This window comes from Petaurus breviceps, unplaced genomic scaffold (genome assembly GCF_028583685.1).
Source record: "Petaurus breviceps papuanus isolate PSGF00001 unplaced genomic scaffold, PetGlider_PUasm1.0 188, whole genome shotgun sequence".
Taxonomy (NCBI): domain Eukaryota; kingdom Metazoa; phylum Chordata; class Mammalia; order Diprotodontia; family Petauridae; genus Petaurus; species Petaurus breviceps.
In genome coordinates this window covers 37,676,975-37,702,159 of record NW_027185804.1, presented here as the reverse complement: position 1 = coordinate 37,702,159, position 25,185 = coordinate 37,676,975, and the positions used below count along the sequence as shown (strand labels likewise).

Sequence of the window (25,185 nt, the reverse complement as noted above, 5' to 3'; positions counted from 1 at the left end):
GGAGGGCTGGGGATCCGGTAGGGTTTTTGTTCTGCCTTGCACATGAAGCTTATAAATGTGTGTGATACAGATGGGAGAAATGTCATCACGTTCTAGACACCGGACTTCTGTTGTTTCTAGTTCTGTAGAATTATGAAATGAAAGAACAGAAAGGAACTGAATAAAGTTTTCTGTGTTTTCTCAGATCTGGACAAACCTCCTTAGAAAAGACCATACGGAGCAATACTGCATGAATGCCCGTGTGCGTGTGTCCTTGCTCTGGGTGCTGTTAGGACAGATGGTGCAAGGAGGGAAGTTGGCTGCTTGCTCTGAGTTGATAGGGATGACGATGATTAGAGATGTAAGAGAGTCTGTAAGGGGTTTTTGTGCTGGTCATTTACCTAAGTGGGAAAGGAGCCCGGGTTTGTGGAGATCAGTGTATAGGAAAGTGGGGGAGGAAGAGCACAGGGAGACAATGACCATCAGATGGTGGTGAATTCATAGTGGCATACAGGCTCTATTAAATCTCACCTGGAGATGAGGAAGAAGGACAGGGAGACTAGATAATAAGGAGAAAACGAGAATTCTAAAGCTCCTAGATCTTCTCTGTTTGGAGTCATGAAGACATTTCAGACTTAAATTTTCTATTCAGACTCGAAGCTGTTTTGATTCCTTTCTGAGATACTAGGCCAATAGCTATATTTATAGAACTTGTTTTGACATGATGTCTCACCCTGGCCCTTGCCTTCCTTACCGGAATCCAGCTAATGTTGCATTCTGGCTGGCTGGAAAGGTTATTGGAAGAAAATGTACACAGAGTTATGCATTTGTGTGATCAAAAAGGGGGTTCCAAACTACGTTATGAAGTCAGCTTCACAGTTTGCACTGAATGCTGCCTGAGCATGAATTGAATGTCTGAGAGAATTTAGGAAGGTAGGACATGATTTTACAAATTACATTTGGGCCACTGTTAGGACAACAAGATTATCACGCAAATTTCAGCAAGCATAAAAAGTAGAAAGTAAAAAAATCTTGTTTTAGAGGAGGAGCGGTTTAACCTACTGTTTTGATTTGTGGTCATTAGAGAATTATTCTTTTATACTTATTGGTTAACCTCCCCATTGAGGAATAGCAGAAAAAAGATGATTATAAAGGAGATGAAACCACTTCCTAAAACTATATTGAGAAGGAACTTGACTTGAAATACCTCGAGATCCAAGCTAAGTTATCAGGGCTAATATCCAGTATTTTTGTAGAGCAGATAATATTCCAAGAGTATAAAATACAAACCAGCAGTCACCTAAAAGCAGCCATTTAATTATTTTCTGTCTATTTTATTCATATTCTTAGCATCTAGCACAAGGCCGGCACATAGTGCCGGTTAATGGGTTTTGAATATCAAATGTGATAATGTATTTAAAATCCTTTGAAAGTCTTTTAAACATATTCTGTATATTTCCTATAAGTTGCCAAACTTTGGTAAATCCATGATCTCAACAATGTGATGGTGCCTTTTCCAGGTCCAGATGGCCATCCTTTTGTGCCTTCTTATTTTATGTAATTCTTATTCATTCCTTTCCTTCTGTAAAACGAGGTGGAGGAGAATCTCTACCCAATTAGACCTTTGGGCAGAGCCTTGGGACTCTGTTATCCCTTTCTTTTACTACATGACCTGCCCACCTCTTTTTCTGCTTATACAAGTCTTATTTGTTTTGTGGTTTTTAAAAAAATTTATTTACTTTTAGTTTACAACATTCAGTTCCACAGTCCCTTGAGTTTCAAATCCGCGCGCACGCGCGCCCCCCCCCATGCAATCAGATATAGGATCTACAAATATCTTCTCATTAATCATTAGGTTGTAAAGGATTATAATCAATGGAATGATCAGTGGGAAAGAGGAAGCAAAACAAAACAAGGAAAAGAAACAGAGCAAATAGTTTGCTTCAATCTGCATCCAGACTCCACATAATATATTTTTAAAACATCTTCTGCACCACTTGTAACCAGCAGGTCGTAGTTAGGTACTGAAGCCTCAAACCTACTATGCATTTCCCTGTTGCCCTTTGGATTGCTAGCTATTTTGATTCTTTGGAGATGATTACATTCTTTAAAAAGTTTATATCTCTTTTGTTTTTATATCACCTTTCCCCCCCACCATCCCCTTCCCATATCCAGAGAGTCATTCCCTGTAATTAATAAGAAGGAAAAAAAGATTAAGCACAACTAATCAATACTTTAGCTGAGTCTGGTAGTATGCGCACTGTTCTGCAGGCTGGATCCATCAGCTTTGAGAAGTATGAAGGGAAGCAGGTTTTCATGTTTTTTTCTGGGCCAAACTCAGGCATTATAATGACACAGTGTTTCTTGGGAAAACCTGTTCTTTCTGTTTTACAGAGTTGTGGTTATTGTGTACCTGGATAGGCTTATTTCTCTTGCTATCGCTTCATGAATCTTCCCATGCTTCTCCATATTGAATGTTTCTTACTGCACAGTAATATCCCATGACATTTGTATATGAATTTATCAGGCACTCACTATAGGCCAAGCATCGTGCTAAGTGTTTGGGAATACTCATACAAAAAGGAAGACAATCCCTGACCTTGTTGTGTATTTGTTTCCATAGCACACCATTACTGTCTGTGGGATTTTCTTGGCAGAGATATTGGAGTAGTTTACTATTATTGCCTTCTCCAGGGGAAGCCCAGGGTCACATAGCTAGTAAGCGTCTGAGACTGGATTTGAACTCAGTTCTTCCTGACTCCAGGTCCAATGTAGTGCTCCATCCATTGAGCCACCTAGCTAACTTCCTTGACCTAGAGAAGCTTAATTTCTCTTTGGGAAGACCAAATACTAAAAGAGAGTGGAGGCTTTGGGAATGTTTTGGCTTGGCAAGTGGAAGGAATGGTGATTGGAATCGTAAGGAATTTGATTGAGGTATTCTTTCTATGAAATACAGAAATGGTAGTGTCGATTTGATGCGCTTTCCAGTTAGAAAGGGGAGAGGACTTGTATGTATATACTGTCTCATGGATGAAGATGTTCAGGGAGCAGTAAGCAACATGGAGGCTTTGGTAGGGCCACAGATGGACAGCAAGGCAATGCAATAAATATATTGCTGTACATGGGGCCTTCTCTTTATACCTCCTTAGGGTTCATGCCTGATAATAGGAGGAGATCTCATAATGTTTGTTTTGTAGCCATAAAGCATTACTGAGTGGCTGTTTATGCGGAAAAAGGAAACAAGGGAACAGGGATTTAGTAAGTGCCAAATTATCTTGTTTGATCTTCACAACAGCTCTGTGAAGTTATCCCCATTTTAGAAATTGAGGAAATTGAATTGAGAAAACGCAAGTATATTTGCCCCAAATCATACAGCTAGTAAGTGTCTGAGGCCCTCCTGACTCTAGGATGGCACTCTCTCTATTTTTTTTTTTTTAAGGTTTTGTGTTAGGGTGCTACTTTATGATCATTGATTCAGTAATCAAGTGTATTTACCTTAACTAGAATTTACTCAATGATTGAGAAAATCACTATTATGTGGCCTTTATAGTAACTCTCTTCTTTGTAGTTATTCTTGCAAGAATTTTTTCACTTACTTGATTTCTAATGTCAGCATATTGCATATCATCACTTATTTGCCAGATAATGTATCTGTGACTGTGGCACCTTTGGTTCCAGGTGCCTCCTGGGTTTCCAGGTAACTCACCATTCTTATACATTAGTTTCTTTATCAGTAGAATATTGATGAAAATACTGAGTTTTATCTGTTATGGGTATTTTGGGTAATAGCTAATAATTATAAAATTTTTCAAAGTATTAAATGTTGTAGAAATTCTTAATAAAAAATCAAGGTTATATGTTACTTTGAAGTTTTATCACTTTGAAATCAGTGCTCTAGAAAAATTTGTCACATTGGGCCTGCATGGGACTAACATATGGTATAGCTGAGATGAGTTGGAGAAGTGGGTTGAAATGAAAACGTAATTTGAGAGAGTAGTGTCTGGTGACTCATTGGAAAAAACAGATCTGGCCTTATGGCAGGGCAGAGAGAAAGAATGCACCAAATTTGAGTCAGTAACATGTGGATGTTAATGGAAAAGTCACCTGATTAACTTGTGTTGAGGTAGCCTAGCCATTCAAATGGAGAATTTACCTTTTGTGGGATCTAGTCCCTTGCAGCCATTCCTGTTTTTTGTGGAATGGAAATCTCCATAGTAAGTAGTCCTCTCATGGTAGAAGATTCCTTGCTGCCCCTTAACTTATCTGTCTTGTAACCTCCTTTTTGGACAGGTACAGTGGTCAAATAACACCTATATAACTAGAATGTTAGGTGAAGACTAGATGCCAATGCTTAGGTAATTTTGCAGAGCTGAAAGCTGTTAATTTGCCACTCTTACCGTGTGAGAATCCCCATCTGTGTAGCTACTTTCAGGCTCCCTACAATGCGTCTATGGCAGCCAGAGTGATGAACATGAAGGAACTCAAGTGGGCAGATAGAACTAAGGGCCATTTTCCTTCACAAATCCAAATTGCCATCTTCATTGTGTCACTTCTTTATCTTGACACCAATCAGTAGACATTTATTAAGCACCCACTGTATGCCATGTAAGCTTGGGGGTGTATATGTAAAGGAGGCAAAAGACAGTCCCTGCCCCCAAGGAGCTTACATGCAAACAAGTCAGTCAAGCAGGCTTTCTGCAGGATAAATAGGAAGTGATGAAGAAAGCAAAGGTGTTGGAAGGAAGAGGGTTTGGGAAAAGCTTCCTGTAAAAGATGGGATTGTAGCTGGGATTAAAGGAAGCCATTAGGTGAAGATGAGCAGGGGGAGCATTTCAGGTCTGGGAGGGGACAGTCCAGGAAAATGCCCAGAGCCAGGATGAAGAAGCTTCCTGTTAGTGGAGCAGCCAGGAGGACACGGGCACTGGATAGAAGCTGGGAGGGAGGATGGTGCAAGAAGACTGACTAGGGAGGAGGGGTCTGGGCTGTGAAGCATTTTGTGTTGGATCTTGGAGGTTATTGAGAAAGGTGACATGATCAAGCCTGCACTTTAGGAAAATCCCTTTGACAGCTAGATGGAGGATGGATTGGAGTAGGGAGAGGCCTGAGGCACCAGGTTGTTGTAAGCCCAGGGGACTAGGTTCTGCACCAGGGCAGGGCTGGTGACAGAGTGTAATGGGAATGCAAATTTGGAAGATCTTCCCTGCCCCTAGGCTAAAGTGCACCTGAAGCCTGGGGAGGGAGGCTTGTTTTCCAGTAGATACTTTTTGATTGGCTAGTGGGTCAATAAGGTTGTTACATTCTCTGAGCCAGGAGAAGGCTATATAAGCCCTGATGTGAGGCTTTGTTTTGGGGGCTCACTTTGAGAAGTGTTATGTGATTTGATCTGTATTCTGGGAAGCCCGTTGTCCAGGCCCCCGGCTTTGAAAAACCCAGATGTTGATTGGGTATGGATGTGATGGTTGGACAGTTTGGAAAGCTGTCTACTTGATCTGTTTCTGTCTTGATAATTCTGCCTGTATACTTTGAAGTTCGGTTTGCTGATCTTTTTCCCCTGAACAAGGTAAACGATATATGTCTGACTGATTAAAGTAAGCTTGTTAACCCATTTTGAGTTGCTTTCCTTTAACAAAGCAGATCCAAGAACCTGTATGGGCAGCAAACCCTGAGGACGCTTGGGGTGCTTGCTGCTACACAGAGTAGAGAAGGGGGCATGTATATATATAAAAGAAATGTTGCAGAGGTGAAAATGACAGGCCTTGGCAACAAATTGGGTATGGGAGGACATTTCCTGGAGGTGCAAGAATGAAAGGACTGAATATCATGCACCTCAGCCCACACTCACACATGTGTATTTACACACACACACACACACACACACACACACACACACACACACACACTTCAACCCAGCATTTATCCAAGAAAAAAAAGTGTAAACAGAAAATTATATATATTTTTTTTCTGTAAGAAAGAAGCTATTCATGGGAGGGGAGGAGAGTTGGGTAACTATTGAGGGTTCGTGAGTTACTTTGAGGAGAGAGAGTGGAGAAGAGAAAATATTTTTTCCTTTTTCTGTTTCACCTGGGAACCTGTAAAATAAGATACTTTACATATGATATGACATTTTGAATGGATATATACAGTATAGAATGCTAAAATGTGTAGACTTCTTTAAACATTCATCATTCATTCACTAAATTTCCACTCTCAAATTTAAAAAATGCCATTTTTAGAGGGAGGAGAGAATAAGAAACCTATCCTTACCACACTGATTTTGAGTACTTGGAATACTTTTCATTAATCCAGGAGTCTTAAAAGGAGTATCTTGATGTTCCTTTGAGATATAAGATGTACTTCTTTATTGTGAAACCTCTTATAATTCTCTTGATATCTTTGGTAATTTAGCATAGACTGCTTTTTTCCACTTAATTTAGTCAGATAACTAAAATTTAAAGGAAAAAATTCTTGCTTTTTACTGAGGAGTTCAGATTTTTAATTTATTGGACAGATATGCTGCATTTTAGGAAAATATGATTTCTAAACAGAGATTTTAAATTATAGACTTCATGCTTGAGGCAGTGGGAAGTAGGGTAAAGGGAGGGGGAGACCATTTAGGTATTGCTGTAGTCAAGGGGAGAGGTAATTGGAGGCCTGGATTAGGGTGATGGTAGTGTGGGAATGAAGAGAAGGGATGCTGAGCTAGTGGAATTATTGATAAGACTTGCCTGGAATATGAGTGAGAGAAGAGTCTACTGTGATTGTACTGTCTAGGTGATTGAAAGAATGGTGATTCCCTTTGAGAGAAATAGGGAAATTTGTTAGAGAGTTGGGTTAGGAATTTAAATTAATTCTGTTTTGCAGTGAATAAATGGAAAAAAAACAGGAATTAACTTAGTGATAGGGCAAGACAGTGCTTAGGGAAGAGTAGTAAACAGGTGGGTTGCATTTTGGTCAGGGAAGCCATTAACTATCCTAATCATGATTATTGAACTAAGGAGAGCATTGAAAGGGCAAATTCCTGGAGAGGAAATGGGATGGCTAAAAGGCATTGGGAGATGGGTTACCATTGGCAAAGTGAAACGCTTAGCTCATTCTTTGTGCCTGGAGGTCTGCAGAACAGATAGCTTTTCTTGGCAGGGGCAGGAGCCCCCCCCCCCCCCCCCCAAAAAAAAAAAAACAAAAAACTACCCCGCTGCCTTGTCTTTTTGGTTGTTGCCGTTGTCCCACCTACCCTGAACATCCCTCATATTGTCTGCTCTGAAGGAGGAACAGGTGGGACTGAGATGTGCTTTGTGACTTTGTCCCAAGAGATCAACTAGTGCTCATTTTACACATGAGGATACTGAGATGGTGAAAGTTTGCCCAGGATCATGCTGATATGAAATGATAGGAAGTGGGAGTCTACTAGGTTCTCTCTCTCTTTTTTTTTTTCCCCAAGCAATTGGGGTTAAGTAACTTGCTCAAGGTTACAGGGCCAGGTGTTTCTGGGTGGGTGCTAAGTGTCTGAGCTCGGATTCGATCCCAGGTCATCCTGACTCTGGGGCTGGTGCTCTTACTTGCTGTGCTACCTGGCCACCCCTGCCCAGGTTCTCTTAACCTTCACCATTACCCTGGGACTGCAGTAGGATAGTTGACACATTCACTAATAAAACCAGAATCCTTCACTAGTTATAAACTAGTCCAGAGGCTAGTTAAGTAGGATGTTTCAGTAACTCAAATAGGCTCCACCAGGAAATAAGAGATTATTCTTTCATCTCTGGGGGAGATACATGTACTTTTGATCCTCTTGCACCCCAAGGATTTAGCCTTTTCTATCCAGTGCTAGCTGTCAGAGCTAATGGTGGTGATCCCTTTTATTATAAGCATTCGACATTATAAAATTATAGTAGTTGAATAAAAGTGAATAGAAGTTGAATAGAAGACAGCATTCTTTGCTGCCCTTAGTGAGAGCACTTTACATTTGCCTGTTCAGCAGTCCACTGTAGGAAGGTATAATCTTCCTTATGATAGACCTTAACACTTATTCTGTCTTGTTTGCTTGTACATGTATGTGGATTATCAACTTTGTGAACAATATTTCATCTCAAGTCTCATTTTTTCCCCATCACCAAGGAAATATCAGTCGATAGGTGGTTTGTTGAATTTAAACTGATTTTAATATCAACCAGACATAGGTTAAGTAGCTAAATACTCTGTGAAAAATATACATACACACTCCAGTGCTCGGTATGAGACTTGGGGAGATCATCCATCATTTTGTGGGACCTAGATTCTAGGTCTTTGGGAACATTCCCTTAGTGTGGTAGAGGCACTGTTACAGAAATCTCCATTGCCTAAAAAGGATACCTGTTATTAGTGGTTTAGTTGCCTTGGTTGTGTATTAGATCTCTAATCCAGATCTCATTGGTATTACCTTTTTTTTTTTTTTTTGCAGGGGGTGGGTTAGGGTTGGGCAGGAAATTGGGGTTAAGTGACTGGCTTAGAGTCACAGAGCTAGCATGTGTCTGAGGTTGCATCTGAACTAAGGTCCTCCTGAATCCAAAGCTGCTGCTCTCCCCACTCTGTCACCTGTGTGAGTCTTGATGGTGCTCATCAGCATGTACTAATGCTAATTAAATGTTTTACTTTGCCTTTTCTCCTCTTTTTTTATGGAAGGACTTGGTTGATCAGATTATACGTGAATGAAGAGTGGTATAATAAAACCTGGATATGCCTTCTCCAAAGCTTGGCTTAGAGTACCATGGCAAGTGAGAATAGTTTTATGATTTCAATTCCTTTGTTGATCAGTTAGCTTTATTCTTCCACAGCCAGTATTTTAGTAATGACTTTAATATTTTTTTTTTGATGTGCAACTGTTTAGGAAGATGTGACTGATACTACTGTATTATTCTTTTTTTTTTTTTAAGTTTTATTGCTTTATTTATATGTCACAATAAGACCAAGAATTAATAATGACTTCCAACCCCTCCTTATGTCTTTGTAAGAAAGAAAAGCAATTAAACATTACTTAGGAATACAGTTACCAAGCCTTGCAGTATATATGCATTCTGTACCCATGATATACACTTCTAAGGAAGGGGGGGATACATTTCCTAATTTCTCTGGGGTAGGGTAGAAGTTTGGTTATGGTTAATAATAGCATCACAATTCTTTTTATTATTATTTTCATTTTTATTATTGTAGTTGTATATATAGTTTTCCTGGTTCTTTTTTTCTGTAAGTTCTTTAAAATCTTCCCATGGCTCCAAAATAATATGAATCATTTGTAACTATGAAGTTGTCTGTTCCATTGGTATTATATATTCAACCATTCCCTAATCAGTGGGTGTCCGTTTTGTTTACCTGTGCTGCTACAAAAAGTACTGCTATGGCATTTATGCTAAATATGAAATATACTCGATAAATGAAAATAATGATAATTAGCATCTAGCCATTACTGTGTATTAGGCACTGTGCTAAGTTCTTTACATTTATTTTCTCAGTTGTTCCACAACAACCCTGGGAGGTAGGTACTACTATTATCCTCATTTTATAAGATGATGAAGCTGAGACAAGCACAGGTTAAGTGACTTGCCCAGGGTCAAACAGCTAGTGAGTGTCTGATGCTGGATTTGAATTTGTCGTGGTCCTCCTTTTTGGAGGGGGAAGGTAGGGCAATTGGGGTTAAGTGACTTGCCCAAGGTCATGAAGCTAGTTTTGTGTTAAGTGTCTAAGGTTGGATTTGAATTCAGATCCTCGTGACTTCAGGGCTGGTGCTTTATTCATTGTGCCACCTAGCTGCCCCAGAATTTGTCTTTCTTTTTGTAGACCCAGCATTTTATCCACTTCACCATCTCAGCTGCTTCTAAGGCAATGTAGAACCTTGCTGGTTATCTATCTTTAGTCTCTGGTCATATGTACCAGGCCCTGACTTTTCTAACAACCCCCTTTCCTATTGCCCAGGGGTCCCTGGATGACATGTTGTTCAGTTCTAGGGTGGAAAAGAATGAGTTTTACATTGAATTTCTTTTTTAAAAATTTCTTTTTTATTTATTTTTTGCCTTCTTTTTTTTTTGGAGGGGGGAAGTTAGAGCAATTGGGGTTAAGTGGTTTGCCCAAGGTCACACGACTAGTTGTGTGTGTGTGTGTGTGTGTGTGTGTGGCCGGATTTGAATACATTGAATTTCTTGATAATTATTAGGTCTAGTATGAATTTCAGCATTTTTTGCTGGAGTAGCTGTTATGGGAGTTGGGTTAGATTGCCTCCATTGGAGGCTGCTGTCTTGGCAAGATTTCCCCTAGCTTCTTCAAGAGCTCTGTACTAGAAAAAGTGCTGCTTAATATTTCTTACTTGTAAAGGCCTTTTGGTATTAGGTCCCCCATAACAAGTTAGCCTGAGACATGGAAATTAGTCAAGATATTAGCTCGTTTTCATCATGGCTATCCATATTATTAAGTATCTGTTCACTTATTGCTCTGATGAATATCTTTTTAAATTCTTTTATACTTTCTAAAGTTGAAAATATTGTCCCTTTGTAACTTGAAGCTGTTCTTTACTTCCATCAAGAGTGGACCAAGCATAGATAGCAGCAACCTCAGATATATTGCTGTTAATAGTTGATGTGAACACAAATTTGTGGGATTTCTAGCAAGCAATTTGGCCTTGATCCTTACCCATAAGAGCTTTATTTTTAACATTACTGGACAGATTGGTTTTGTGGTTTCTCAGTTTGCTTTTTACCTTCTATTAACTTTCCCATCTTGAGATTTCTTTGGTTTCTGTGGTATACCACTAACTCTGGGGTCTCTGAAATTCATTTACTTAGGCAAGAACTCAATTTCTTTTGGGTAGGACTCAGGGAAGTTGCACTAGGAGGCTTCAAATAGTATCATTATTAACACCATGTTTTTTATATGCTTATTACTGAGAAGAGAGTTTTTTCAGATTCCTAAGAGAAGGTTTGTGATCTAGAAGATAGATGATGGGGACTCTCAAATGTTATGGATTCTTCATTTTGGGCAGGATGGCTTTAGGCTATTTCCTAAACCCATTGGTTCCCTTTTATGTTTATTCATTTATTTATTTGTAATTGTATTTTGATAAATTAGGTGGTATTATATATACCTGAAGAGTCAGTTTATTTTTTCCTATCCTCTGCCATGATGGTGAAAGGACATTTCTGCAGAAGGAAGCAATTGGTTGTGGTGCCAAAGGTACTTTGTTGGACCGTTGAACACTTACTGTCATGTGTTTTCTTTGTTTTCTAGAGTGAAGACAAATCCAGAGAAAGAGAGGTGCAAAACTACAGGTATGGGCCTAATGGAGATTTTTCTATTAAATAATCCCCACTTCTCACAATCCATAGAAAAGCTGCCTTTAGAAAGATGAAGGCTCCTCTCTTTTATATCTTAAGACATTGGAATATTTTCTTTTATGCCTGCTACAATTTGGAAGCAATTTATTGACCATTTTTCTCTTTCTTTGAGATAAAACTGCACAGTGCCTGGCATATAGGAAGTGCTATGTTAATGATTATTCTCTTCTTCCCTTTCCAAAAGGCCGTTAAGCAAAAGGGCCCCATGCCAGGCATGTTGTGGAAGGTATTTTTGTTCGGCTTACCCTGAATGGCCTCTGTAGTTCCCTCTTCTGATTGTCAGCCTGGTCCTGGGTGGCCCCAGAGGGTACAGCTAGGAGCATTAGTGGGAAGTCCCAGAGAGAAATGTAGGCTTCACGTACAGAAAGCCCCCTAACAATAAGAGCTATCCAAAAGGAAATGTTCTCCAGGGGGCTGACTGCACCTTTTACAGGTCTTCAGTCAAAGGCAGAGGACCATGTTTCTCAAATAGTCGGGGGAGATTTTGTATATGTTATGTATTGGACTCTCTCTGAGATTACTTTTGAAAATCTCAGATTCAGTGGACCTTTGTGATCTTTTCATTGCTCACTATATTTTTAGCTCTGTGATCATTAAGCAGGCCCATTGATTCTCCAACTTTTTTTTTTTGTTATACTTATGTTTTCTAAGACCCTCTTAGTTTCTTTTTCTTGCAAGATAGTTCAATTTTTTTTTTTCAACTTTTATCTTATTTATACATGACTTAAAAGTTGACTTTGTAGATTTCTCTCAGTTCTCACTTGGCTTGTTTTTCCTTTTGGAAAAAAACAAAAGATGCCTTTTATTTTACACCTCCTTTTAGCTTTGCTGTGAATTTTATTTGGTCATTTGCCTTTCTGAGGTGGCTTTTTTCCCCCAGTCTTGACAAACACCTATTAAGCTGTTAAATTCTCTCCTAAGGAACCTTCTGTAAATTGGTTCAATTCTACCTCTCATTTTTTCCCATTTCTGCATTTTGTTCCTTTCTCTTAAGATCAAATAACTGTGACAGATGCCTTTGGTTTTCTCTTTTCTACTGAGATTTTGAATTAATAGTCTCTCAAATATTAGTGAAGCAGCCAGAGAACAGTGACTAAAAATCTAGACTTAGAGGTAGGAAGATCTGGGTTCAAGTTTTGTCTGATTGATACAGATAATTTTACTGGACAAATCATTCTTTGTGTTCCAGGTAGCTCTAAGACTGAGTTGCAGAATAGGTGTAGATGTCAAGGAAATCCTAGGTCTGGCTCTTCTTCCTCTCTTTGTGCCCCCTCTTAATTCCTTCACACTTCCTGCCCTCCCCCTCCCCCCATGTGTTCAGTGTCTGTGCTAGAAAGGGCCTGCTCCAGCCTCCAGCATTTTACAAGTGAGGGAAATTACAACTACGTCTTTTGTATATGCTCACTTCTCTCCTGACACTGCCAGCCAAAATTACCTTCTGCCTGAACTGGTTTGTGGCTTGCTAGTGGGTCTCCCTGCCTTAAGTCTCTCCCCACTTTGGTCATCCTTGACCCAGCTTTCAAAATGGTTTGAAAATTACGGATCTCACCAAGTCATAATTCTTCCCTTCCCTCCCTTTCAATCAATTCTAGTGGCTCACTTTCTACATCTAATATAAAATGTAAAATCTTCTGGCTTTCAAACCCCTTCATAAACTTCTGTCCCCTATCCCCTTCCCAGTCTTCTTATACCTTATTACTTTGCCGTCTGGTGACACTGGCCTCCTTGGTGTTCTCCACTGTAAGACACTCCTGTCTTCCTTGGAGGTGCATTCTTACTGCTGTGCCCTAGGCCTGGCTTCCTTCTAGTCCCACCTTGGAGACAAGAGACCTTTTGGATCCTTCTTTATACTTATCCCTTCCCTTTGGTGATTGTCTCCGATTTCTCCTGAATGGATCTTTTCTATACATATCTCTTTGCACTCTGCTACTTCCTTTGGTCTGTGAGTTCCTTGAGAACAGGCCCTTTTTTTGGTCTTTCTTTGTATCCCTGACTCTTAGCATGGGGTCTGGAACATAGACATTTAGTAATGCCTAAGCTAAAGTCAAAATCCAGTTCTCTTTATTCTCAATACAATATACTCTTTATGCTGTGTGATACTGAATATAATAGGCAGCATTTATAGAGCATGTTAAGGTTTGCAGAGTATTTTATGCATATTATCTCATTTGATCTACATCACAACGAAAAGTTAAGTAGCTGCTGTTATTTCTCCCATTTTACAGATGGAAAACATGGCTACTGAGATAGGTTAAATGGCTTGCCCAGGGTCATAAAATCAATGTGACTAAATGAAACAGGATTTGAACCTGTCTGTCTGACTTCCAAGTCTAGTATTCCTTCCGTTATAATATACTGCCTTCCATTTTAATTTTTTTAAAAAATTCTATTATGAGAGAAAGGTTTTTTTGTATATAGTGAAGACTTTGCATTCATTGTTACTATTATTTATAACTGGTACACAGCTTATTCACAGAGAAGTTTATGTTTTATAAAATACTATTCTTGTAGTGTGATTTAACAGTGGCAGTTTATATTTCTGTAAGTGCCTTCAACTTTACAACATACTTTCCTTAAAATAGTCCCCAAAACTGATTATTTTTATTTATGCAGTTTGGTTTCTTACTTGCAAAATAACATTTGTTTTCAAAATCTACTGCTACTCTTTTTTCCCTGTGAACCTTACATTTTAACAAATATTTTAAAAGAAAGAGAATACAAATAGAAAAAACAAATAAAGCAGCAGCACATTGACAGTGTCTCAAAGGGAGTGTATCATTTCATATTCATTGTCTTTCATCCCTGCCCTGAAAGGAGGCAGGTACCTTTTCTCAACTCTGCCATTTAGTTTCTTTTTATTATTCTATTTACAATCATTATGGGCATCATTTTCTTGGTTCTGCTTATTTCATTCTATATTCGTGCTAATAAATCCTGTCATACTTTTTGAATTGTTCATATTTCTATGAACAATTGCAGTTTTCCTATGTAATTATTCAGCAACATTTCATTATATTCATGTAGCAATTTGTTTATCCATCCTCCACTTAAATGGCATCCCCTTTGTTTCATTTGTCTGCTACTACAAAAGGGCTGCTGTGAATATTTTGATATATATGAGAACTTTCTATCTTTGACTTTCTTACATTCTCTACCTGTGATCTCTGACCACCTTCCCTTGCTTCCTCCCTTCCTGTATTCCCATTTACTTTTTTAAATGGTCAGACCAATTTATAGTCCCACCAATAGGCTGTTTTTTTTTTTTTTTTTTGCCTTTTGGAGGGCAGTTGGGGTTATGTAACTTGCCCAAGGTTACACAGCTAGTTTTTGTTTTTTTTGTGTGTGTGGGTATGGGTGTTAAGTGTCCGAGGCCGCAACCGAACTTGGGTCCTTCTGGGCTGGTGCTCTACTCACTGTGCCACCAACTGCCCCTTCTGTTTCTCTTTTTAGTTATGATTTGGAGCAGTCTTTCAGTGGTGGTTGATAATTAGCAGTTCTTTTGAGAACTTTTTTTTCGTATCTTTTTACCACTTCTCTCTTAGTGAATGGAGTGCCTTTGTCTCACATATTTCTGTTAAGGGTAATATTTTTAATATCAAACCCTTATCAAAGATAAAGTCACAGTGTATCTTAGGTACATTTTGTGGTGCTTTTCCAGCAGTTCTTAGAAATGGGAATTTATTTCCTAAATTGTTTATCAAACATTGTTATGCTCAGGTATTTTTGATCCTAGCACATGAGGCTTAGGTTTTAACAGCCATATATTATTTTTATTATAATAAATGCATTTTAATAGCAGGATAAAAGTTGCCTAGTGGACAATTAATTTTAGAGAGTTTAATATAGCTAGTGTGAAATTAAGCCAAGGATCTTCTTCCAAACTTTGAGTTGAAGTTTAAGAATATAACATCTGCAACATTAATTTTCATAATGTATATGTAAAGGAAAGCTTTCTGATTCACTGAACGTTGTTTGTTCTTGCAGAGTCGCTGTTATTTGGCGTCTGGATGATTACTTTTTCAAATAGTATTTACATTGACTTTACTAATAAGTGGAACCAAACAACTCTTTATGGAAGGGGCCCAGCATTGCTCTTTGTAGAAAGAAAATTGGGGCAAAGAGAAGTAATTTGATCAGTATGACATGAGGTGAAGATGAGGTTACCGCCTGCTGTCTCACAAACAGGATTCTGAGGTGCGCTTAGGGGAAAGGTTGCAAAGAACTTCGCTTTGCTGTTCCTGATCAGTTCAGTCGTGGCCATGATCCACACAGCTGCTAGGGTGTAGCATTAATGTTCCTGCTCTTTTTTGAGCAGTTTCCAGATAGTGAGCCAGAAAGCTCTAGAAATGCCCCCTCCCCCAACAACAAAACAGACAAATTGGAGTTGTTACTTTGTCTCCCAATTTGTTCTAGGAGACATTCCTAGATCAACTCCTACCTTTTACTCTTAAGAGTTCAGTTGATCAACCTCATGCTTTTAAAGTAACCCCAAATCCTTAAAGGTTTCCCATTTTCCCTCCTAAGGCATAAGGGAAAGACCTTTGTTAGAAATCCAGAGTGAAATGTGGTATGTTTTACACAGGTAGTGTAAAACAGAGATAGTGGTAGGAGGAATAGCAGTGCTGGCTGTGGAGCATGCAGCCAAGGGAGCCTTAAGGTAAAAAGCCTGCAAAGTTCTCAGAATGGCCTCTTAGTCAGGGGAGTCTTATCTAGGGATAAAACAGAGATGGTAACCATTCTCCCTGCCTCTCCGTATAGAAGCATGTAATTGGCTTGTTTAGGTGGGAGGATCACAGAAATTTAGAACAGGAAGGAAATGTAGATGCCACTTGATCCAGTCCTCTCATTTTACAAGTGGAGAAACAGATACTCAGATTGGGAAGGTACTTGCCCATGAATCCACAGGTAGGAAGTAGCCAAGGCCGAGGCTTCAAGATTCCAGACTTGCCGCTCCTGTGTCTGTGAGTTGGAGGGAGTGTTGTCATTGACCAGGCACACCTTCCAGTGGGTGGGGGGAGTTGTGTTTGCTTTGGCTTTCTTATTTACTTGAGACACTGGAATAGGGTCCCTTAACCTTAGGTGATAGTCTTCCCTAGTTACTGTGGTATGAAAACAATTCATTGGTTTGATGACTAGACTCATGAGGATAAGTCTTTCCAAATAGCTACTCAGGAAAGAGTCCATTGTTAAACTCATGCTTGAAACTTTGTAAATTAGGCAGGAGCTACAAGAGGTTTAAGAACCTAAAGTCACTTCTGCACCATGATAGGAGGCATTAGAATAGGACTTTAGTGGAGGATTGCCTGGACTATATGACCATATATAGTAGTTAGTACTGGACTCATTGCTAACCCATTCAGATAAGGGCTGTATTTATAATTCAAGTTAAAACAGCCAGAATTCTTCCTCTGTAAAAATATTTGAAGCTGTAACAGATCTTAATGATGAGATTATTGGTTCAGGTAATCCCATGCTTTGGGGGACTTTGGGAACTGATATTTAGAGGAAGGAGTTTGGGGAATGAGAAACAAGTTTGTGTTTCTTCCACTCTATCACCCATTGCTATCTTCATGGATCTGACACTGTTTATCTGACAGTGCACTTAGTACTGCTTTGCCAGGGAAAACCACACAAAACAAGCCTACTGCATCAGCACTTTCATTGTGTGTGGAGCGGAGCCTCCTTTTACATGGTTACAGCCCCTTTTTAATCCATTACTCTCTTGCCCCTTTCCCATCCCATCCTGTGTCTGTCATTTACTGCTGGTCTCCCTGAGCTTCTTCTGCTCTTTCCAGTTTGTTGTTGTTGTGAGGCTCAGGAGTCTTAAGCCCTATATATTTGTTGGTCAGACAAGTACAGCAAGTTTAATATTGTTGATTTTGAACAGAAGAGTGAGGCGATGGCTGCATTTAAGTTGGATTTCCTTCCAGAAATGATGGTGGATCACTGCTCTTTGAATGCCAGCCCTGTGTAAGTATTTTTTTTTTATGGTCTGATTTTTATTGTAAGCAAATAGAATGGATTGTTTTTTCCTCTTCTTATTTGCCTAAGCTGGGCTCCTCTAGAAGGTTAAAGAATTAGAATTTGGGGAGAGAAAGGATTAACCCTTTCAAGACAGCTGTTTTTGGATCCCCAGATTGGTTCTCTTTAGTACATTCTGCCTTGATCCAAGTACTCTTCATAGAGTGTACTCTGTAGAACTCTAACCTACCAGCTAAATGATTCTAGTTTCTGCAGATTGTGCTCTTTCTCTATGGTAATAAAGCATTTTTGAATGATAGCTTTATCTTATGCTGATTGTACAATGTCCCACGGCACTTTGGATCATGACTTTTGTTAAGTACCTGTAAAAAGCCTATTACAGTGGATGCTGTTAGGTAGTTTCGGTGTAGGTCTATACATTCCTGCTCAGCTCACATTAAAATTCAAAATTTTTACCTCAGGAGCCTGTGTTAGATGATGATCAAATAATCAAAACCATAATTCTGAATGGAGTAAAATTTGCACAGATAAATTGAGCAAGACTACAAAACATGGTCTTTTAAGTGATAATGCCAGAAGTGACAGCGATATTGAACACTGTTGAAATACAGACAAGGTTTTAAATTGTCTACAGGTAAGACAAACCCAGCCTTTATTAGTATGGCAGATGGGACAGATTTCTAGAACTATCTGACCTGCCTTAGTATCAGTCACTGACATGTAGCCTGTTCTTAAAAACTGAAAATTTCTGTCCACCAGATAGAAAGAACACTGTTCATATAGTAGGTGATATTGAGTTCTGGTCTTGTCATGAGCACTAGTGGTCTGCAGTTGAATTGATTATGGTCTGGGTTGTCAAAAGAAGAGCTAAATCCCTTCTTTGGGAAAGGAAAGCTTTCATAATGGTTAGGGGGACCTCTAGGTCACAGGGACTTGAATTCTTTTGAAGCAGATCCTTTTCCTATGCTGTCTTTCCCATTTTTAAAATATTTGTATTTTATGTGTCTTCCCCCAAAGGTTCAACAGTGGTACTCAAGTAAGGTCAGAGTAACTTAACAAATCTGTGATAATTTACTAAGTTTTACAAAGTTCTTTTCTCAGACTCACCCTAGATGAAGATGACAATTGGGATAGGCACCAGACCTGTGATTTCATCAGTACCAAGCATTCCTCCACAACTTCTAGTCTTAGAGAGTTGTTCAGTGATTTGAACAGAGTCCCCTCTATATCTTTGGGTGGGCAGTAACCAGTTGACTGCCAGAGATCTCACCAGACCCGAGAGAGTTGCTTAGCTTGATACTCCATTAACCGCTAGTTGGTGTTAGAGGCAGGACATGTGGGCCTATGACTTCATATGAAGACTTTACCACCAGCCTGTGTTCCAGTGTGCCAGACTGCTTCTCATTCTGATAATAAAAATAGCGGACATGGAATGCATTAGAGACACTGTGGGACCTTTGTATGCGTAGGCTATGGATTCAGCTGGAGCTTTCTCTTGTTTACTCAGTATTCCCCCTCCCTATGCACTGATGGTGGTGGTGGTGGTGGTGGTGTTCAGTTGTGCTCAACTCTTTTGTGATCCCATTTGGGGTTTTCTTGGTAGGTAGTGGAGTGGTTTGCCATTTCCTTCTCCAGCTCATTTTATGATGAGGAAATGGAGGTAATTGGGTTAAGAGGCTTACCCAAGGTTACACAGCTAGGGAGTGTCTGTAGCCAGATTTGAACTCAGAAAGAAGACTCTTCCTGGCTCTAGGTCTCAAACTCTGTCCACTGCACCACCTAGCTGTCCTTTCCCATTGATGGTTTTCCTAATTGTCTTTTTAGTGGCAAATGGTATAAGATGGTAGTCTAAATCTTTTTTTGTTTTTTTAGAGTAACAAGTATTAGGGGCAGCTAGGTGGCACAGTGAATAGAGCACTGGCCCCGGAGTCAGGAGGACCTGAGTTCAAATCCAGACTCAGACACTTAATTTAGTGACAAAGTCACTAGCTGTGACTTTGGGCAAGTCACTTAACCCCAATTGCCCTGCCCTCCCCCCTCCAAAAAGACTCCCCCCCCAATTAAATTTAGAGTGACAAATATTGATTCTCCTTAATACCTCTCCCCTTGTATCCCTTCTTGGGGGTATGAGGGAAGCAAAAACTCTTGTGACATGTATAGTCAAGCAAAACACATTCCCTCTTTGGTGATGTTCACACCTTTTTCATTCTGCATCTCAAACCCTCTCTTGTCAGCTGTGGTCCTCTGGAATTTTCAGATGATAATTGCATTGATCAGAGTTCTTAAGACTTTCAAAATTTGTTTTTTTTTACTGTGTTATTAAAGTTTGTTCTGCTCACTTTACTCAACATCAGGTTATACCAGTCTTCCCAGTTTTCTCTGAAATGGACCTTTCTGGTATTTTTTGTGGCCTCAAAATAATCCATTACATTTGTATACTATAATTTATTTAGCCATTCTCCAGTTGATGGGACCAAACAAGTGACAGAGAGAAAAAAGAGTTACTATATAAATGTTTGTACAGAGGAGTCCTTTTTACCTTTCTTTGAACCCTTTGAGGGCTAGGCCTAGTAGTGGCATTGAGTTAAAAGTGTATGCATGTGTGATTGACTTTTTGGGGCATAGTTCCAAATTGCTTTCCAAAATGACTGAACCAATTCATATTTTTTTACTTGTTGATAACTTAGATTTCTTCCTTTGAAAACTACTTGTTCATATTCTTGAATTTTTATTGGTTAGAGAATGATTCTTTTTTTTTTTTTGCTTTTTGAAGGGGGGAGGGCAGGGCAATTGGGGCTAAGTGACTTGCCCAAGGTCACACAGCTAGTAAATGTTAAGTGGCTGAGGCCAAATCTGAACTCAGGGCCTTCTGACTCCAGGGCTGGTGCTTTATTCACTGTGCCACCTAGCTGCCCTGAGAATGATTCTTAATCTTAAATTTTTGAATCAGTTCCTTATAGAGCTTAGAAATGAGACCTTTATCAGAGATTTTCGCTGATTTTCCCCCCATTTAACTATTTCCTTTCTCATTTTAACTGTAGTCATTGTATTTGTGTAGAATTTTTAAAAAATTATCAAAATATCCCAGCTTATCAAGTCAACAAACATTTAGAAGCATTTGTTCTGTGTCAGGCCCTATGCTAATTGCTGGGTACACAAGGATGCAAAAACTAGACCCTGCTCTCAAGGAGCTCACAGACTGATAGAGAGAAAGCAGCATGTAAACCAGTGGGGGAGGGCGGGAGAGAGAGAGGAGAGAGACTTTGAGGTCTTTATCCCTTATTAGGGCAAGAGTTTTTCCCTCTATCTTGCAGTTTATTTTTTATAGCCTTTCTTTTCCTTTGATTATAATGCTTTTAGTTGAGGTTACTACACTAATAAAAACAGTTCCTGCATGTAATGCATTTGACTTTTTCAAGGTCCTTTGAGGTCTGTGATCTCATTTTCTTCTCCTAGACTTCTTGTGATATAAGGGGCCCAGGTGGAATCCCTCATTTTAGCCAATACTGAAGGAAATAATGAGACAAGGGATTCTTAACCAGTTTTTCATATCATGTAACCCCTTGCTTGGGCAGTCTTGGGAAGCCTATGGATTTTTTCTCAGGATACTGTATTTAGAGGGGCAGCTAGGTAGTACAGTGGATAGAGTGCCAGACCTGTGAGTCTAGCCTCACACACAAACTAACTTGTATGACCCTGGGCAATTCATTTAACCTCTGTTTGCCTCAATTGTCTCTTGTGTAAAATGGGAATAATAATAGCACCTACTCTGTAGTGGGGTTGTAAGGATCAAATGAAATAATAATTGTAAAGTATTTAGCACAATTCATGGCACATAGTAAGCGTTATATTATATTATATAGCAGTTATAGAATAGTTAGCTATTATTATTTGCTATTAAATGCCTAAAGTACATAGGTTTCTGAAGGAAACCAATTCAATTAAATAGTTTTTAAAATATTATTTAAGAACTAAATTCACCAACCTGGGTTAAGAACTCAAGCCCAAGGTCATTTAGCTTATGAGTAACAGAGCTAAACCCGTATTAAACCAACGGGTTTAAGAGCTGCAAAGAACTTTTTTTTTTTGGTCTTTATTAATTTGTTTGTTTGCTTTCAGTTTACAGGATTCAGTTCAGAAACTCAGTTCCTTGAGTTTCAAATTTTCTCCTCTCCCCCTCCCCCTGGCAGCATGCAGTCAAGTATAGTATCTGCAAGTACTTTCATATTAGACATTAGTCAGGTTATAAAGAAGGATGGATGGAATGAACAATGGGAAAGAGGAAGTAAAACCAAACAAGAAAAAGAACGAGAGGAGGTGGTTTACTTCAATCTGCATTCAAACTCTGTTCTTTCTAGTTTTTTCTCTGAATGTAGACATCTCTTGGAAAGAACTTTCAAAGCTTCTCTTGAGGAAACTGAAGCACTGGGTGGTTTCAGTTGGCTCAAGGTCACACAATTTGTCAATAGTGCCCCATCTCCCAGACCAGAAAAGAGCACCAAATACAAAGGTTGTTTTATAGTATGTTGTAGGACAACAACAAAAAGGGATTGTGCATAAATGGTAGATCTCTATCTGGTGTAACTTGGTTTTCACTTTAATTATATAATGTATTCACCATATAACATTTGATGCTCTCCTTGCCTGTGATTCTTGTCCTTAGGTTCTCCTAACGTGGGTTTTTTTAAGAAGATGTGTCAATTTTCCTTTTTATTTTTTACTGATCTGTCCTTATTCTTTCTCTCCCTTTCTCCCTCTCCCCTCTTATATAATAAATATGGAGTCTGACATCTCTCTGTTAATAAGTGGGGTAGCTTACTTCATCAACGGTGTTCCAGAATCAAGGTTGATCATTCATCAGAATTCTTTGGTCTTTAAAAATCATCTTTTCAGTGTTGTATAAATTGTTCTCTTGCTTCTGCTTGCTTCATTCAGCATCAGTTCATGCAAGTTTTCCCAGGTTTTTCAGAAGTTAAGGCAACAAGCGTTTGTTATTTTACTTATGATCTGTGCTTAGCACTTGGTATATCAAGAAAGGCAAACAGGTCCTTTCTCTCAAGTATTTCATAATATGATGGAGGGAAGACAACATAAACACAATGATATACTCACAAGATCTAGACAGGATAAATTGGAGATCCTCTCAGAGAACAGCCACCAGCATTAAGACTAGGCTTTTTAGCTGACACTTGAAGGGAACCTGGAAGTAAGATGAAAAAGGAGGGAATTCTGGAAATGAGGGGCAGTCAGAGAAGATGCCCTGAGTTGGGAGGTAGAGCCTTGGAGAAGAGCCAAGAGGCCAAGGTTACTGGATCGCAGGGTATGTTGAAAGGGCAGTAAGTTGTAAGAAGATGGAAAATGGGGAAGCAACTAGGTTTGTAAAGACTTGAAAAGTCATTTGTTACTGGCAATTATCCATAAAAAGAAGCTATAGTTTATATAGCACTTTACTTGTAGTGTCATTTAACAACGGCAGCTCACATTTCTAGGAGTGCTGTCAACTTTACAGCATACTTTCTTGTATAGTTTTGTATACAGCCTTCTCTTTCTGTTGTATGTATGGAAATATGGGAATGCTCATTTTGGTTGATGTGGAGTTACGTTGAGGCTTATAAAAATGGAAAATATAGAGTAAAAAAGTTGTGGTTTTTTTTCACATTAAACATTTTCACATTAGTCATGTTGTAAAGAAGAATTAGGACCAAGGGGAGGAACCACGAGAAAGAAAAAACCAAACAAAACAACAACAGTGAAAGAGAGCAAATAATATGCTTCCTTCTGCATTCAGACTCCATGGTTCTTTTTTTGGATGTGGACAGTATTTTCCATTCTGAGTCTTATGAAGTTGTTTTGGGTCCTTGTGTTGCTGAGAAGAACCAAGTCTATCAAAGTTAGTCATTGCACAATGTGAGTGTTACTGTGTACAATGTTCTACTGGTTCTGATCACTTCACTTTGCATCGGTTCATTTGAGTCTTTCCAGGTTTTCCTTTTCATCACTTCTTATAGCATAGTAGTATTCTGTTACATTCAAATACCACAACTTGTTCAACCATTACACCGTTGATGAATATCCCCTCAATTTCCAGTTCTTGGCCACCACAAAAAGAATTGCTTTAAACATTTTTGTATGTGTGGGTCCTTTACCCATTTTTATGCTCTTTTTGGTGATACAGTCCTAGAAGGTATATTGCTGGGTCAAACGCTTATGCACATTTTTATAACTTTTTCATCATAGTTCCAAATTGCTCTCCAGAATGGTTGGATCAGTTCCCAACTCCACCAACAGTGCATCAGTGTTTCAATTTTCCCCCCTTTTCTCCAGAATATATCATTTTCCTGTTTTGTCGTGTTAGCCTAGTCTTTTGGGTATAATTACCTCAGAGTTGTTTTGATTTGCATTTCTCTAATCAGTAGTGATTTAGAGCATTTTTTCATGACTATAGATGGCTTTAATTTCTTCCTCTGAAAACTGACTGTTCATATCCTTTGGCCATTTATTAATTGGGGAATGACTTGTATTCTTATAAATTTGACTCAGTTCTCTATATATTTTAGAAATAAGGCCTTTAACCCAGCAATACCACTTCTAGGGTTGTATCCCAAAGAGATCACAGAAGCGGGAGGAAGACCCATATGTACAAAAATATTTATAGCAGCTCTTCTTGTGGTGGCTAAGAATTGGAAATTAAGGGGATGCCCATCAATTGGGGAATGGCTAAACAAGTTATGGCATATAAATGTAATGTAATACTATTGCGCCATAAGAAACAAAGAGCAGATGGACTTCATATCTACCTGGAGAGGCTTATACAAACTGATGCTGAGAAGAGCAGAACAGGAAAAATTTGTATACAATTACAGATACAGTGTATGTGTGACGACCAACTTTGATAGCCTGGACTTTTCTCAGAAATGCAGGTCTGTAAGCCAACTCCAAAAGACTCATGATGGAGAGAGATGTCTACATTCAGAGAAAGAACCAGAAAACAGAATTTGAATGCAAATTGAAGCAAATTACCTGCTCCGTTTCTGTTTCTTGTTTGGTTTTGTTTCTTCTTTCCCATTGTTCATTCCATCTGTTACAATCCTTTTCAACCTGACCAATGTCTAATGTGAAAGTATCTGCAGATCCTATACCTGATTTTATGCCGCTCTGGGTGGGGGGGAGGGTTCGGGAGGGGGAGAAAATTTGAAACTCAAAGAACTGGGGAGCTGACGATTGTAAACTCAAAGTAAAAAAACAAATTAATAAAGAAAAGAAATAAGGCCTTTATCAGAAACACTTGCTGTAAAAATTGTTTCCCAGCTTTTTGTTTCCCTTCTAATCTTACTTTCATTGGCATTGTGCAAAACCTTTTCAATTTAATGTAATCAAAATAATCTATTTTGCATTTCATAATGTTCTCTGTGTTATGCTTGGTCATAGATTCTTCCCTTTTCCATAGATCTGACAGGTAAACTATTCCTTGCTTTCCTAGTTTACTTATGCCTTTATATATATCTAAATCATGTACCTACTTGGACTTTATTTTTGTATAGGTTTAAGTTGTTGGTCTATACCTAGTTTCTGTCATACTATTTTCCAGTTTTCCCAGCAGTTTTTGTTAAATAGTGAGTTCTTATTCCAGAAGCTGGATTCTTTGGATTTATCAAACTGATTACTGTAATCATTAACTGTTGTGTTTTGTGTACCAACCCAATTCCACTGATCCACTACTATATTTCTTTTTTTTTTTTTTAATTTTTTTTTTTTAAGCAATCGGGGTTGAGTAACTTGCTCAAGGTTACACGGCCAGTTATTTCTGGGTGTGATGCTGAGTTCCTGAGCCCGGGATTCGATCTCCAGGTCGGTACTCTTACTGGCTGAG

The 25,185-nt window shown here is 38.9% G+C and overlaps 1 protein-coding gene across 13 annotated transcripts in view; it reads left to right on the top strand.

Annotated features, from left to right (window-relative positions):
* CELF1 (CUGBP Elav-like family member 1) overlaps nt 1-25,185 on the top strand; it is a 121,804-nt gene that overhangs the window by 42,214 nt on the left and 54,405 nt on the right. For 5 of the 13 annotated variants that reach the window (XM_069091633.1, XM_069091632.1, XM_069091621.1 and 2 more), the window contains one exon: nt 11,227-11,267. Coding sequence is in view for 5 of the 13 variants with exons in the window: in XM_069091625.1 (XP_068947726.1) it covers nt 17,233-17,303 (71 nt within the window). In the remaining 8 variants the exon portion in view is untranslated. Of the gene's footprint in view, nt 1-5,235; nt 5,540-11,226; nt 11,268-17,220; nt 17,304-25,098; nt 25,164-25,185 lie in introns of those variants that run through there. The other 8 variants (XM_069091625.1, XM_069091622.1, XM_069091626.1 and 5 more) reach the window with 5 other exon arrangements.